This window comes from Phyllostomus hastatus, unplaced genomic scaffold, assembly GCF_019186645.2.
Source record: "Phyllostomus hastatus isolate PE091 unplaced genomic scaffold, TTU_PhHast_1.1 phas_contig_402, whole genome shotgun sequence".
In the NCBI taxonomy this organism is placed as follows: Eukaryota; Metazoa; Chordata; class Mammalia; order Chiroptera; family Phyllostomidae; genus Phyllostomus; species Phyllostomus hastatus.
The window spans coordinates 10,038,783-10,054,353 of NW_025333873.1; the positions used below are offsets into that span (position 1 = coordinate 10,038,783).

The following is a 15,571-nucleotide window of genomic DNA, read 5'->3' on the forward strand; positions in this document are numbered from 1 at the left end:
ATATTATCAAGACAGAAAATGTTTACATGGAAATTTTCAATTCGGGTCAGATGTGGCTGTGGCATAGAGTTTATAGCCAAACTAGTGTGTCACATGTGTATGATTAGTAATTAACTTTTTTCCTCTCAATTTTTACAAAATTCATTACAGAATGATGTTTTTTCTGTGAACTTTTTATGTACTTTTTCATTGTCCTGTGAATATTTTGGGCGTGAGGAATGGTTTATATGTTTTTTAAAATGGCTCTGCAGCATTTGAAAAGGTATCCCCTAATTGTTTCCTGAATGGCTACATGAATAATATTTTTGTGTGGTTTTGCATGCTCAGAACTATTTGTCTCTAACTTTGAGTTGAAGAATAGTTTAGCCTAATAGAAAATGTTTTGTCTGTTGAGCATCTGTTTATGATAGCACTAGTCTCTTCAGTCCTATAACTTGCCCAGAATGTCAGAATCTGTGATTTTTCCCCATGATACACAGTGTGCTTTTTCAGTGTATAGATTTAAGTCTCATTTCTTAAAAGTTTTCTTGAATTTTACTTACAAATATTTTCTATTCTGTTGTTTAATTTTCTTTTTGAGGTCCTCATTTATACGTATGTTGTATATCCTTTGTCTTCTCCATATGTTTTGTCTAACCATTTGCTCTATTTTCCACACAATTCGTTTTCTTTTCTTATTTCTGTTTGTGGTGGTGTGTGTTTGCTCGTTTATAGCAGCCTCTCGTTTTGTCTTTGTTCTCCTTTTGTTCTCTCTCTCTCTCTCTCTCTCTCTTTTGGTCTAACTTGCTCTTCTACCATGAATACTGTAAGTTCTCACTTCACCTCCTTTTGTCTGGTTATCGCCTTCTGTTGTTTATCTTTTCTTTCCGTTTTTTTGGGTTTGTTTTTTGTTGTTTTTTTTTTTTTTCCATTTCTGTTTTGAGGTCTTTCTTCCTGGTAGCATTTGTTTTGTTTTAATTCATAGTGTTCAATCACAGTTTTATTCTGCTTTGTGACATCATTATTCTAGTAAGTTTTCTTTGTCTGTAGGGGGAGTTTTTTCCCAGCTCTTCCCCCAGCCCTCCACCCCCAAAGATATCTTTGTGTGGGTGCTACGCTGGTGCCTCTCTTGTTACTCATTTTTTAATTAGTTGGGTTCTCCTGGCCTGGGCCTTTGAAGGAGGCTGGGACAGGTCGCTGTGGGAGTCCTGGCTAGGGCTGCTGTTCATACTTTGTCAGGAACTTCCTCTGCCTTTCGACAGCAGCAGCTCTTGCCCTCCGCAACACCACTTCTGAGGAGCCGTGCCTTCTCGGCCTCCTTGTCAGTTCAGCTGGGGTTAGGGGGTGGGAGGCATCCTAATTTCTCTGTTTCTCAATTCCCACATTCACATCCGGCACTGAGGGAAACCTTTCTTGCCTTCAGTATGAGCCCTCACTTTTGGAAGGTGCGTGTTTGCTGGTGGTCTCTAAGGCCTGCCACCCCGGCCCCACCTGGGCACGTGCCTCCTGTGCTTGCTCGGCCTCCCGCGGGCTGGACTGGGCCCCTGCGCAGCCCCGCCACCCGCTCGCCACCCGCTCCCCGGTCGGGGCAGCCTGCGCGCACTCTGGTTGGGGGTTTTGTTCGCATTTATGAAACCCACTGCTGGGCCCCTCGGCACTCCCCTGCTTCCTGTTCTTCTCCGTTAAATACACTTGAGGGTCTACTGGGGTTTTTTTATGTCTCTTTGAATAGCATTTATTTACTTAATATTTTGTTCATAAAATAGGCAATATCAAGAGGCAAAAGAAGTCTATCTTGATCTGGACACTAAAGTAAGAACTTTAAAAAGGTTTATTAAATTACTGGAAAAAATAATGACCCATAGATACCAAACCTACCAACAATTTAGAAGGTAAGTGCATTAAAAAATATTAGCACATACGTATTCTTGGTTTTTCTTTGTTTTTACTTGTCCCTTATAAATATTAAAAGAATTTTATGTGGTTCAACTAGTGACGAGTTGCCAGTGACTGCCTTGTCAGCTGGTACTCATGATCCTCTGATTGAAACAGAGGATTCTGGATTTGGAAGGACCTTTATGGCAGGCCTGTGCACCTTTTCTATCCCGTTAGCTCTCCTTTACTGGAGCATTCGTAGGTGCCCGGCCAGTGGCTGCTTAGAAGGGTCCTTTGAAAGGGAGCTCATTGGTGCTGAAACAGCCTCTTTCACTCTTGAACGTCGTGTGTTCCTAAGACATAAGTTTCTGACCGGACCTGCTGAGGCAGCGCCTCAGTTGACTTAGTGTGATCAGCGAGAGTGGGGTCGCTTGGTGCATGCAGGGTCTCTGCTCTGCTCACTGCCTTTTCTCCAGGACCTACGCCGGGCCTGCAATCTAGCAGGAACTTGATGCACCTTGGTTGCGTGAATGAATGCAGGATTAGAGAAACTGGTATTGTCAATGTACCTAGAAATGTATAGGCTCACAGGGATAAACAGACCCCAACACAAACACAAGCAACCGAAATAGATCAGAGGACCAGCTGAAGGGAGGATGGGCCCTTGATATGCGTGGATCCAAGGTGGCCCTAGTCTTCACACTTAACTCCCTATTTTCCCCGGAGGAATTCCCGCAGTCACGTGCTTTCTACCTGTCTTTATACTCCAAACTCGATAGTCTTAAGACTATAGAAATAAAAAAATATATCTAGCTCTAGTACATTCATGGAATTTCAGGTAAAATCATAAAGAGCAACAGGATTTGCACGTTTTACCATATTCTCTAACTAAACTATGGGATAGTTTTTGAAATGCATGTTTCCGTTGTGTTAGGTGGGACCAGAGCAGCCTTTGGTTGAGCACTAAGCTTTTCCTGCCTGTGAAGCAGTGGTCTTCTCAGTGCACCCTACTGATGCCTTGTGAATTAGAAGGTTTTCTACTCTTGCCAGTGGGAACACGAGCTGTTCCTGGCGCAGAGTGGCCTTCGGGAATTGCTTCCGGGTGTTTTTCTCCCCCTGAGGGGGTCTCCCCACCCACATATGCTGCAGGAGCCGGAGGCCTCTCTCTGGGTCTTCCAGGTGCCCTCTGCAGTCTGGGTCTGCGCTGCCTTCTGCAGGCTCCCGCTGGTGACCCGCAGACCCCGCCTCATGACCTGGAGGCGCCTTGGCCTCCCCACTCTGCGGGCCGTGGGTCCACCACAGGGAAGTCCTGGGCTCCACTTAGGTTTCCACCCGCCCTTTACTCTTTCCGTAAGGAGTAATTTGGGGCAACCACAAGACTCAGTTTGTTTCCTGTCTTTGGGAGATGAGCTTCTCTGGAACTGCCTGTGCTCTCTGAGGTCCAGAGTCTGAAAACTTGTTTCATACATTTTGTCCAGTTTTTTTATTTGTTTCAGGCAGAAGGGAAAATCCAGTGCATATTACTACATTTTTCTAGAAGCAGTAGGATTTATCATTATCTAGAAAATTTCTGTTTAAAGTATTTTCTGTAAAAATACTAGTCTTACAGTTAATAATTTTTGATATATTTCTTTGATATATTTTATATTGTTTATCCAATCTTAGGAATAGAATAAGAATTATCAAATTTTAAAAATTGTTTATTTCTTTACACTGAAGAACCTTGCCATTTTATGAGAAAAGACTCTTTTAGACATCCCATGAGTGGAAGTTGAAAAATATGTATCTGTATTGTAAGAAAAAAGTTAACAGAAAATTCTGAAAACCAACCAGTGGTTGCCGTGGCACAAAAAAAACTATCAGTATTTTCTAGTGTGGAGATTTAATGCAGTTTAGGAAGGAAATTAGGAAAGACAAGAATAAGTGATAGGTACTCTGAAGAAATGAGCCTTAGATTAATTAAGGAACAAAAAGATTGAGGAATACAGCCAGTCTCCTATCACCCAGATCTTATTTGGTAAATACCATTTCCCACCTGAGAGGAAGCAAGGCTCCCTGGAGAAATGGCCGATTCCAGCGCTGGGCGGGGGGGTACAGAGGAGCCCCCTGCTGTGCCGGAAGGTGAGGAGACACTCAGAACACATGCAGTCATGATTAAAATGTAGGGGGCAGGTTGAAGGGGCTCCTCAGGTGCCATCTGCGATAATTTGAGGATTAAAATAAATGAGGTCAGTGGTAGATGGTAACCCAGTGAATAAAATAGGAATCCGTGGTTCCATTCGGATAAATAGAAAGGTGGGTACGTGAGTAATTAATTGAAAAAAAAGGGCCTCCTGCCAGTAGAATGCCATTTGATAAATAGAGACGGACGGGGGGAGTTTGCATTGAGCCAGGCAGTGTGTGGGGTGGTACAGATACAGTGATTAAGAGGTTGCTCTTCCCCTTCTTTTTGCGACTATAAAGTTGAGAGAGGCAGATGAACAGGTCTTCCGTCCATTAGCAACAGTGCTCGAGTTCAGTCCTCTTACGGACAAGGCTTACCTCTTCTGTGTTAGGGTGATGGGTTGATAACATCTGTATAATCCATAGGAACTGGCGGAAATAACGGGATATATTAAATGTGAGGTGACATCTTTATTCATTTTATAGATGTTTGTGGTAAAAATGTGGAGACACAACCAAAATATAGAAAGGGGGGGAAGGTCATCAAAAATTCCACCTATAAAATTGCCAACTAATGTTAACATCTTGGCATATTTCTGTCTGGTCTTACATGCCGGTTTACAGATCATGCTGAATATATACTTCTGTATCTTTATATTTTTTGAAATATGCCCAATTTTTTTATTTCAAGGTGTTTGACTTTACGATGCAAATTGTACTTTGACAACTTATTATCTCAGCGGGCTTATTGTGGAAAAATGAATTTTGACCACAAGAATGAAACTCTTACTATATCGGTAAGTATCTTAACTTTGCATTTGAGTTGAGTATTAGGAGATGCTTTGCCAGAGTGTTGAAATTACTGGCTAAAGCTGCCATTGTAGGTTTTTTAAATTTTTTTATTATTTTCATTTTTCCCTCCAGACAACCATATTTTCTTATGAAAATTAGGAATTATATTTCAGTGATAAGTGTTTACTTTCTCTTTCTACTCTATCAGTTTCTCTTTTAAATTCTGTGGGGCATTATAGAGGTCCATTTTCTCTGGTCTCACTATAGGAAGCCAAGAAAAGATTTCTCAAAGTATATTCTACCCCGTGTAATTGCATTTGTACCACTTATTTCTGAAGGTGTACCTAGAGCTGGCCTCTCTTGGATAAAGAAGGCCACCACACTTGACTTTGTGAGGTCTGTCTTTATGGATTCTTTCAAAATCATATGGCATTGAACAAGAAGGTAGAGGATATGTCATTAAAAATTGTATCGTCAGGAGGTCAAGAGCAGCTACCCGTTCTAAATAATGGAGCAAAATTTTCAAATAATTGCTTACTACTTTTAGTTGCCATAAACTTTATACTTCCATTTTAATACTTAGAATAAGTAATAATTTGTAATATATACATGTGTATGTATATATAACACACAACAAAGGACTCATTTAAAATTTTAAAGAATAATAATAATAATTGAGGAAAAAGAATGACAGCACATTTAAAGTGATTAAAAGGCTTACACAGGAACTTCATAAATTAAAGTGTCCAAGTGGCAGATAAGCACATGAAAAAGTGTTCAGTGATACATTAGTCGTCAGAGAGATGCAGATTTGTATCACAGTAAGTTACTATCACATCACTGTTGGGCGACTGAGATGAATAACACTGGTGACACCGTGTGTTGGTGAGGGTGCAGGCTGAGGACTCTCGTCCCCTGCCAGTGGGAGCGTGATGTGGTAGAACGAATTTGGAAACCTATCTGGTGGTATCTGCGAAAGCAACTCCACTCTTCCAAAGCCAGCACAGTACAGCTGTGTGACTCATGTCGGAACAGTGGCCGCCCTTTGGGGATTGGTGGTGACTGGGAGAGAACACGGAGAACCTGCTGAGACGCAAGCAGTGTTCTGTCTCCATCTGAGTAGTGGTGTGTGGGTGTGTGTGTGTGTGTGTGTGTGCGTGTTTGTGTTTGTATAAAAATTGTTTGAACCAAACACTTATGCTTTACCCCTTACTGCATAAATAATTCATACTCTAATAAAAATAGAAAGAGAAGAAAGCATTAGGTGTGTTTGGGTATTGTATCTCCAGAGCTAATTGTACAAGACAAATGAAGCTAGACTTTCTGACATTATTATCCTTATTATTTATTCAAAAGAATATCATTGCTTTAAGAATCTGATTATCTAGTCTTCATTTTTCAAAAGAGGAAACTGACACCGAAGTCCCATGATAAGTTAGTAATAAACCAGAAGTAAGATTTAGATCTCCATAATTCATCCAGGGCATTCATTAGATTGATATAAAATGCAGTTTTGGAGCAAAAGATCGCATCCTGTTGCTTACTTCGTTTATATGTATATTTGTGGTTGTTTGGTTTCGCTTTTTACTGCTTATGTTAGTGTTGCTTTTTCATTTGGATTTTCATGGAAGATTCAGACTTATAGGTGATAAATATAAATTTTTAGTGCATGTTTAGATTCAGAATTTATGTAAAGCCACATGTCTGCCAAAACATGATAAAACGTTGTAATATACATGTGGCTGGTATGCCTGTGTAGCATATATGTGCATGTGGAGTTCTGTCAAAATGTAATAAAACGCCTTCTAATGTTCAAATGCCTCCTAATATTCAAATGTACTATCTTCTCAGGAAATTGTGTGACGTGTGCTATCAGATTTATTAATTGCCATTTTCTTGTTCCCATGAACCCTTATTTATTAAAGGGGATATTTTTCTAAGAGATTTTATGAGTTTTAGCTTACTGCTAGTGCATTCTTTGGCCAGTGTGAGCCTATTTAAGTTGGCCCTGTGTCTTTTTGACATTCAGTAATTACTTTTAAAACAGCTTAACCACTAGGTGTCACTGGAATTCAAGTAACAAAAGATTATCTTGGCACTTAGAAGTGTTTGAAAAAAGAAACAACAATCCCACTTACAACAGCATCAAAAGCAATAAAATACTTAAGAGTAAATTTAACCAAAGAGGTGAAAGATCTGTACACTGGAAACTATAACGCGCTGATGGAAGAAGTTGAAGATGACGCAGATAAATGGAAAGGTCCGCGTTGGTGGATCAGAAGAATTAATATTGTTAAAGTGTCCATACTTTCCGAAGCCTGAATGGATTCAGTTCAGTCCTTATCTAGATTATAGTGGCATTGCTCACAAAAATAGAAAAAAAAATCCCAAAATTTGTGTAGACCCACAAAAGACCCTAAAGAGCTAAAGCAATCTTGAGGAAAATAAAGAACGAATCTGGAAGCAGTCACATTTCTTGATTACTATAGCTTTTAATACAGTTTGAAATCTTCTAGAAGAAAACCTAGGGAAGAAGCTCTTAGATACTGCTCTTGGCAATGATTAATTGGATTTGACACCTAAAGTGCAAGTTCTGGGCACATACCCGAGGGAGGTGAAATCACTTCTGCACCTGTGTGTTCACTGCAGCATCACCTAAAGCCGCCTAGACGTGGAAGCCATCTAAGTGTCCATTAACAGGTGAATGGATAAAGAAAATGTGATACACACACACACACACAGAGGAATGTACTGTAATTTAACCATAAAAAGGAAAGGGAATCGACATTAACGTGACAACATGGATGAACCTGGAGGGCATTATGTTAATTGAAATAAGTCACATAGATTCCGGCCAAGTTGGAAGCCTAGGTAGATAGATATACTTCGCTTCCTCAGACAACCAAAAGAATGATGATGACCAATTTAAAAACAAAAACAACCAGAACTGCCAGAAAATCGAACCTTATGGAAGTCGACAACCACGGCGTTAAAGAAGAAACATCCAGACCATTAGGAAGGGCAGAGACGGGCAGCCAGGGTGGAGAGGACATGCAGCAAGGCAACAGCTGGAGGACCGGGGCGGTGAGCTGGCGGCTAGAGGACCAAGTAGTCCCGACTTTGCGTGTGGATAAACTGGGAGAAACAATTGCGGAATGGGACAGACCGCACAACCCAGAGTTCCAGCGGCGGGGAATAAATCCCCCAAACCTCTGACTGAAAAATCCTGTGGGGGTTGCAGCATCGGAGAAAACTGCCAGTCTCACCAGAGAGTCCGTTGGAGGGGTTCACAGGGTTCTAGAACCTACACAAACCCACCCACCTGGGAATCAGCACCAGAAGGACCCAATTTGCTTGTGGGAAGTGGGGGAAGTGACTGACAGTGGAGCAAGAGCCAAACAAGGGGCATTGTTCCCTCCCTGACCCCTCCCCAACAAACACCGCCACAACACAGAGAACTGGGCTGCCCTGCCCTGGTGAATACCTAAGGCTCTGCCTCTTAAAAAAAAACATAACAGATGTGCAGAGACAAAGAAATATAGCCCAAAGGAAAGAATAAATCAAAACTCCAGAAAAAGGGCTAAGCAACTAGGAGATAGCCAACCTATCAGATGCAGAGTTCAAAACACTGGTAATCAGGATGCTAAGAGAAATGATTGAGTATGGACGCAAAATAAAGAAGTAAAGGCTATGAAAAGTGAAATAAAGGAAAATATACAGGGAACCAACAGTGAAAGGAAGGAAACCAGGGTTCAAATCTACAATTTGGAATAAAAGGAAGAAATAAACATCCAAAAGAAACAGAATGAAGAAACAAGAATTCAGAAAAATGAGAGGCTTAGGAACCTCCTGGACAATTTTAAACATTCCAACATCTGAATCATAGGGGTGCCAGAAGAAGAAGAGGAAGAGCAAGAAATTGAAAACTTATTTGAAAAAATATTAAAGGAGAACTTCTCCAATCTGGCAAAGGAAATAGACTTCCGGGAAGCTCAGAGAGTCCCAGAGAAGTTGGACCCAAGGAGGAACACACCAAGGCACATAATTAAATTGCCAAGATTAAAGATAAGTAGAGAATCTTAAAAGCAGCAAGAGAAGAGGAGATAGTTATCTACAAAGGAGTTTCCATAAGACTATCTGCTGATTTCTCCAAAGAAACCTTACAGGCAAGAAGGAGCTGGAGGAAGTGTTCGAAGTCATGAAAGGCAAGGACCTACATCCAAGAATATTCTATCCAGCAAAGCTATCATTTAGAATGGAAGGGCTGATAAAGTGCTTCCTAGATAAGGTCAAGTTAAAGAAGTTCATCATCACCAAGCCCTTACTACATGAAATGTTAAACAGATTTATCTAAGAGAAAGAAGAAGATCAAAACTATGAACAGTAAAATGACAACAAACCCAACTATCAACAACTGAACCTAAAAAACAAAAACTAAGCAAATAACTAGAACAGGAACAGAATCACAGAAATGGAGATCATGTGGAGGGTTATCAGCAGGGAGGGAGAGAATGGGGGAAAGGTACAGGGAAAAAGAAGCATAATTGGTAGGTACAAAAGAGACAGGGAGGTTAAGAATAGTATAGGAAATGGAGAAGTCAAAGAACTTACATGTACAACCCATGGACATGAACTAAGAGGGGGTATACAGGGCAGACGGGGATAAAGGGGAGAAAAATGGGACAATTACAATGGCATAATCAATAAAATATACTTTTTTAAAAACGAAGTAAGCCACACAGAGAAAGACAAATGCTCTGTGGCATAACTTGTGTAGAATCTAAAAGAGCCAAACTCGTGGCACCAGTAGAATGGCAGGTGCAGAGGCGTGGGGGGAATAGGTGAAGGCGATTGGAGGCCACAGACTCTGTAAGGTGAAGAGGTTCTTCCCTGTGTTTCCTTCTGCGAGTTTTAGGGTTGCAGGGCTTGAACCCATTTTGAGTTGTTTTTGTGAGCGATGCCGAGATTTGGATCCAGTTTCATTCTTTTGCATGTGGGTACCCAGTTTTTCTTGCACCATTTCCTAAAGAGACTATTCATTCTCCTTTGTGTATTCTTGGCACCTTTGTCAAATATTAGTTGACCACATATGCGTGGATTTGTTTCTGAACTCTCAGTTCTGTTCCATTGGTGTATGTGCCTATTTGTATGCTACTACAGAATGATCACTCTACTTAACAATACTGTATTGTCACTTTTGAAAGTTGCTCAGAGGGTGGATCTCACCACCAAAAAAGGTAACCGTGAATTGATGGATGTGCTAACTAACTAGCCTTGTTGTGGTAACCATTTTGCAGTATGTACACATCATCACATTATACACCTTATACTTCCACAGTGTTACATGTCAGCGTTAGCTCAGGAAAGCAAGAGGGGAGAAAAAAACACCAGAAAAACAAGTTTAAATTATTTTAATTACTAACATTTCCCTAACATTGGCATTTTTATTGTTAAACCTTTGTAATTTTGGTATGTTAGATCCAGTTACTGTGAGAAAATGTTTTCAATTTGATTTTCTCACAGTAAAACAGAAACCACTGTTATGTAGCTCATTGTTTTACTATAAAATATTTTAAATGGATTAGATGTTATTTCCACACAACGGTTTTATTTTTTTTTATTATTTTAAACTCTAAACCCAGTCTTTCAAATGCTACGCAACCATTTTGTTAAGAACCTTTTTCTATACCTTTTTCTTTTTTGTTCATTCATTCCAGGTGCAGCCTGGAGAGGGGAACAGGGCCGCCTTCAACGACATGAGAGCCTTGTCCGGGGGGGAGCGCTCGTTCTCCACCGTCTGCTTCATTCTTTCCCTGTGGTCCATCGCCGAGTCTCCTTTCCGGTGCCTGGATGAGTTTGATGTCTACATGGTAGTGTTAAGTTTTACATTCTCCAGTTTGGGGGGAGGGTGTGGGTTTTTGAAGGGAAGCAATTCTCTCTTTAGTTTTACTCAAAGTAGGAAAGCTCCTGCCCAGGCACTTCAGTCCGTGATCGACAGTGAGGAAGAACTGAACTAAAGAGGAGTAGTCCTCTCTGATGCTATGATGACTGCACCTGCAGAGACCTGTCCCTGTCCCGACTTCTTCCTCCCTCCCATCGGGATGTCCTTCCTCTTCCCGATGGGCTCTCCTGTAGCTTCCTCCCCGGGGTGCCCGCCCGTCTTCTGTTTTGGCACAGAGCAGGTTGCCCCCCTTGCTTGGACTGCCTCCGGCCTGTCTCTTCCCTCCCTCCCTTCACAGCCCCTTTTCAGAGAGCGGCGTGCCTGGCACAGGGAGTAGGAACATTGGGTTTTGAAGTTCAAGACCTGAAGATTGAGACCTGCCTCTGCCCCCAGTTACCCAAATGACTTTGGGCAAAGTGTTTGTCCCTTTTCGGCCTCAGTGTCTCCATCTGTAATACAAAGCTCTTCGCCTCCCCTGCTTCGTGGGGTTTCGGTGAGGCTCCCGTCTGTGTGGCGCACACAGCCCTTCTCCCAGATGAGCTGTTGGTCCCTTTCCTTCCTCGCGCCGTGCTCTCTTCCAGACCCACTGCAGTCTGGGCTTAGGCTACTCCAGCGGAACTGGTTTCACCGAAATCGCAAATGAACTTGTAATCTTACGTGAAGTAGCTGCCACCACAGACCTGCCCTCCGTCCCTTAAACTGTGTCTTCTTACTGCTTTCCACCCCCCTCCTTCCCGGTTCTGCTGCTCGTTCTTTGTTCTCCGTCGGCCAGCCTGGAAGTGTTTGAGGTCTTGTTTGAGGTCTTCTTTGTTTGTTTAGTTTTTACACTGTTACTGTTTTACTGGATACCGAACCCTACCTTCCCCTCCCCCCCCTCCATACATACAGTTCCCCTAACTGCCCCTGCATTTGGAAGCCCGCCAGGTCCAAGTGTTTTACCCCGATGTCTCCCTTGTCCTTGTGCCCAGCTACCACCTGTCCGACACAATCTAGTAAATGCCCTGTGTCTGAGACTCATCATGTCTGAGACTGAATTTGTCTTCCATCCAAAGCCTCTTCCTTTTTGTGAGTTTCCTGCCTGGATTAGTGGCAAATTGCTGCTACCAGTCGAATCACCTAACTGCAAAACTTTGATTTATCTGAGATTCTTCCATGCCGTTCACACGTTAAGTCTTTCCTCTTCCTCTTTTAAAATACCTCCCTAATCTCTGCCCTCTTCTCCTTATTACTTCTCACCGCCACCCCCTCCTCGCCTTGAACCTGGTGTAATTGCCTTCTGTCCAGACTCCCAGACTTTAACCTTGCTGCCCCTTCAGTTTCTCCCTCACCATTTTGCCAAGTGTGTATTTCTAAAATAAATTGGATTTTGGTCGCTCGGTTGTTTGAAACCCTTCCTTGGTTGCTTACCCTCTCTGAAGAAAATGCTAGTTCACACACACCTCAAGGGTGACGTTGAGACCCTTGATGTTCCTCATTCTCCGGACCCTGCGCCTCTGCTTGCTGCGCCCTTCTTCACGGCGCCTCACACCCTGCTCCTCCTCCAGGACTTGGTTCAGGTGTCACCTTTATGCGGCCCCCGGGACTCCCACCAGCCAGGCAGACGCGATGGGGACCTTCTGCAGTCTTTTCGCCCATCTTACTTGTCATACTTAATTCAGAACAACTTCTTTCTCCTTCAGAAACTTAGACTCTGAATGGCGTTTTGCCCCACTGGAATTAGTCAGAAAAATGTCCCTGAGTTCTGAGAACCAATCCAAAGGATTGAACCAGTATTTTGTGGGTGCATTGGCAGCTTTGTTACCCCTTGGGCGGTGTTTTGAAAGGACAGTATTCCATCTGAGCAGGCTCTGGTTATTTTTGTTAACCCTGCGCCAGATTACGTAACACAGGCCTGATGCAAGAATTTTTATCACGTGAGCCCCTGAGCAGTGCAGGCAGGCCGTGGGCCCCCGCCGCCTCCGAGGCCCGTATTCTGAACCGGCGTGCTGCACTCCCACGCAGGATTGCGGGGAGTCCTGACCACACCTGCGGTCATTTGTCTGCGTTTCCAGCGCTCAGAGCTTTCTGGGTGGGAGGGCACCTTGATTTTTTCTTTTTCTATTATTTAACTCAGAAAAAGGACCCACACAGTGTAATTCATTTCAAAACCTGCTATAACTAAACTTTTTTTCTGTACACCGATGTGCTGTTTAACATAAGGATTGGAGAAATTGGTCTGTAAATTCAAATTGGGTCACGTTGTACAAATTGTAGAAAGTGGAGGAGGCCAGCAGAGGTTTGCAGACACCTTAGTCACTGAGGGGAGATTTCTGAGAGTAAGTTTGCAGCTGGTCCCTTTTGATACTGGTCCGCTGAGTGACTGTCACTGTACAAATGAGATTCATTCTGTAGCAGTTACTTGTGTCTTTTGAATATTTTTTCATTATTTGAATTACTAAGTATATTTTGGGGAGGGAACCATACTTGTACACACTTTCACTGTAGAAATTACCTGGAAGGTAGATGTGTTCGGCTGTTTTCCCCGAGTGATTGCGGGCGGGATCCGTTCTGTGCTCGGCATCAGGGGCAAGGCCGTGGGTAGTCCAGGGGCGGCGGGTTGCAGGGGCCAGCAGGAGGCCGCTTCGGGGAGCTGAGCGGCGGCCTGACTCGTGCCTCCGCTCCGCAGGACATGGTGAACCGGAGGATCGCGATGGACATGATACTGAAGATGGCAGACTCCCAGCGCTTCCGCCAGTTCATCCTGCTGACTCCTCAGAGCATGAGGTAAGCGCCGGGGCTCCGCTCTGAATGTGTGTGTCCAGTGTGTAAGCCGGGAAGAGAGATCTTTTAGAATCTTATTTTTTAAAAATGCAGATGCACAGATGACCCACAGTAGGAAAAATTAGCCTCCGTACTAGTTCCGGAGATGTAAGATAATTTTTTGTTTGTAGATATTTAAAATGTTGTTTGCGTCATTTCCCTTCCATAACAGAAGCAAGTTGATTTGAATATGATTATTGGCCTGCTACTATTTCTATTTTGAATCTGCTCTTCTGTGGTTCTCACGGCCATCTGATGTAACACAGTTTTAGTAATTCCTTTTAGACTAAAGAAACAACCCGTGATTTCCATAGTGTGGGCCCTTTCCTGGGAGGTACAGGAACCAGTCCTTCCGAATAAAGCGCGTGCTCCGTGCTCCGTGCTCCGTGCTCTGCTGCCGGCAGCAGCACGCCCTGGGCGCCTCTGGGGCGGCGGGCGCTGCGCTGCTGCGGGCGACGGTTCTCTCCAAAGTACTGGGTCGCTTGGACTATATGGGGGTTGATGGTTGTCGTTAGGGACACCAGGTAGCTCCTTTCTGGCTAGACAAGAACAGGAGTAAGAAATGGTCGATCTATATCTTCTTTATTTTCTTTTTCCTCCCAACGGAAAACTCATAGCATTTAGCAGAAAGTTAATATTTCTTCTGGAATTTTAGATGTTAGACATACCCCTCTATTAGCAGATAACAGCCAATTCGATTCATATTTTCATGAGGAGTATTGGAGGTTTCTTGTCATGTGAACATTTTTCTCGGGAGTCTGAGTAGTGCATTTGCCTCCCCCAGCTCACTTCCGTCAAGCCAGCTGATCAGGATCCTGCGGATGTCTGACCCCGAGCGAGGACAGATGACCCTGCCCTTCCGACCTGTGACTCAAGAGGAAGAGGAAAATCGAAGCTGATGTGACCTCATGTGCAAAGCTTTGCGAAGGGAAAGGGATTAGGGACTGTTTGATGTAATAAAGCGAAACTAAAGATATTCTAAGATAAAAGAGATTCCTTGGTAGAGACGACCACAGTAAAATATGTAAATAAGCCTAGCAAGCCAACAACAACCAGCAATTTAAAGTTGTTATTACTTTACTTTGAGAAAATCAGTTTCATAGTACTGGTTTTAAATCTTCTGTTCCTTTGTTTTATTTTTAACCATCTACTTTTATAGATTCTTTTTCAGAAGTAAAGTTTTGTACATATATACATGTACATATTTGTTTTGTTTGGGTTTATTTCTATAGAATTTGTAAGAATGAAAATAAACGTTTTGATCTCCTGATTATATTTAGTTCTGCTTTTCAAGAACAGGACATTCTCATCGCAGGAGGTGGGGTGCACAGTCCGTCCATGGAGTGGGACCAGTTTACAGTGGGTTTCCTACCTGATTTCTGCTCACTAATTATGAGGGGCTTACACAGGACTCTAAAAACTTGGGTCAAAATCCCTGTACCGGTCATTTTTAACCCTGGAGGTACAACCACAGATTTGGGCTATACTTTTAATCGCTGTTCCGTCAACTTTAAGATGCTGTCTGTTTATGCGACACTTCTGTGCAGCACTAAGCATCACTAGCTCTGACACAATGTCATTCCCTCAGCCCTTAACTGCCGTCCACTCAGGTAGGCGGCTACCAGTGTCAGAACCGGGTTACGACAGGTTCCTGCACCCCAACCTGCTGTGTGCTTGCCTGGTTTAAAATCCCTCAGTTTTCAATCCAGGGGCCAGCAAGGCCTTGCTGGGCTGAGAGAGGACACAGGCCAGAGGGGCCGCTGACCAGGCTGGGGAGAAAGGCTGGGGAACCCAGGGAGGAGAGTGGCCCCGCTGGAGAAGGACATAGGTCCACCGGGAGCCAGAGGCCATCCTGTTGATGGTGAGCTGGCACCACTTAAAGGTACATCCTGATCACAGAGTTGTTCAAAAAGGTGCTGCTTAGAATGATAAAATACAGTGTATTATAAGAAATGGAATTTGTGAACTTAAAAAAAAGCATGAATAAGACTTCTGCCTTCATTCTCTATGCTTGATACTAGG

The 15,571-nt window shown here is 43.1% G+C and overlaps 1 protein-coding gene across 1 annotated transcript in view; it reads left to right on the forward strand.

The window, feature by feature from the left end:
* Positions 1-14,819, forward strand: part of SMC6 (structural maintenance of chromosomes 6) — a 62,534-nt gene extending 47,715 nt beyond the window's left edge. Inside the window, exons 23-27 of the mRNA XM_045844533.1 lie at positions 1,746-1,871; positions 4,709-4,814; positions 10,527-10,679; positions 13,416-13,513; positions 14,334-14,819. Coding sequence (XP_045700489.1) covers positions 1,746-1,871; positions 4,709-4,814; positions 10,527-10,679; positions 13,416-13,513; positions 14,334-14,448 — 598 coding nt within the window. The 3' untranslated portion in view covers positions 14,449-14,819. The remainder of the gene's footprint in view (positions 1-1,745; positions 1,872-4,708; positions 4,815-10,526; positions 10,680-13,415; positions 13,514-14,333) is intronic.
* The last annotated feature ends 752 nt before the right edge of the window (positions 14,820-15,571 follow it).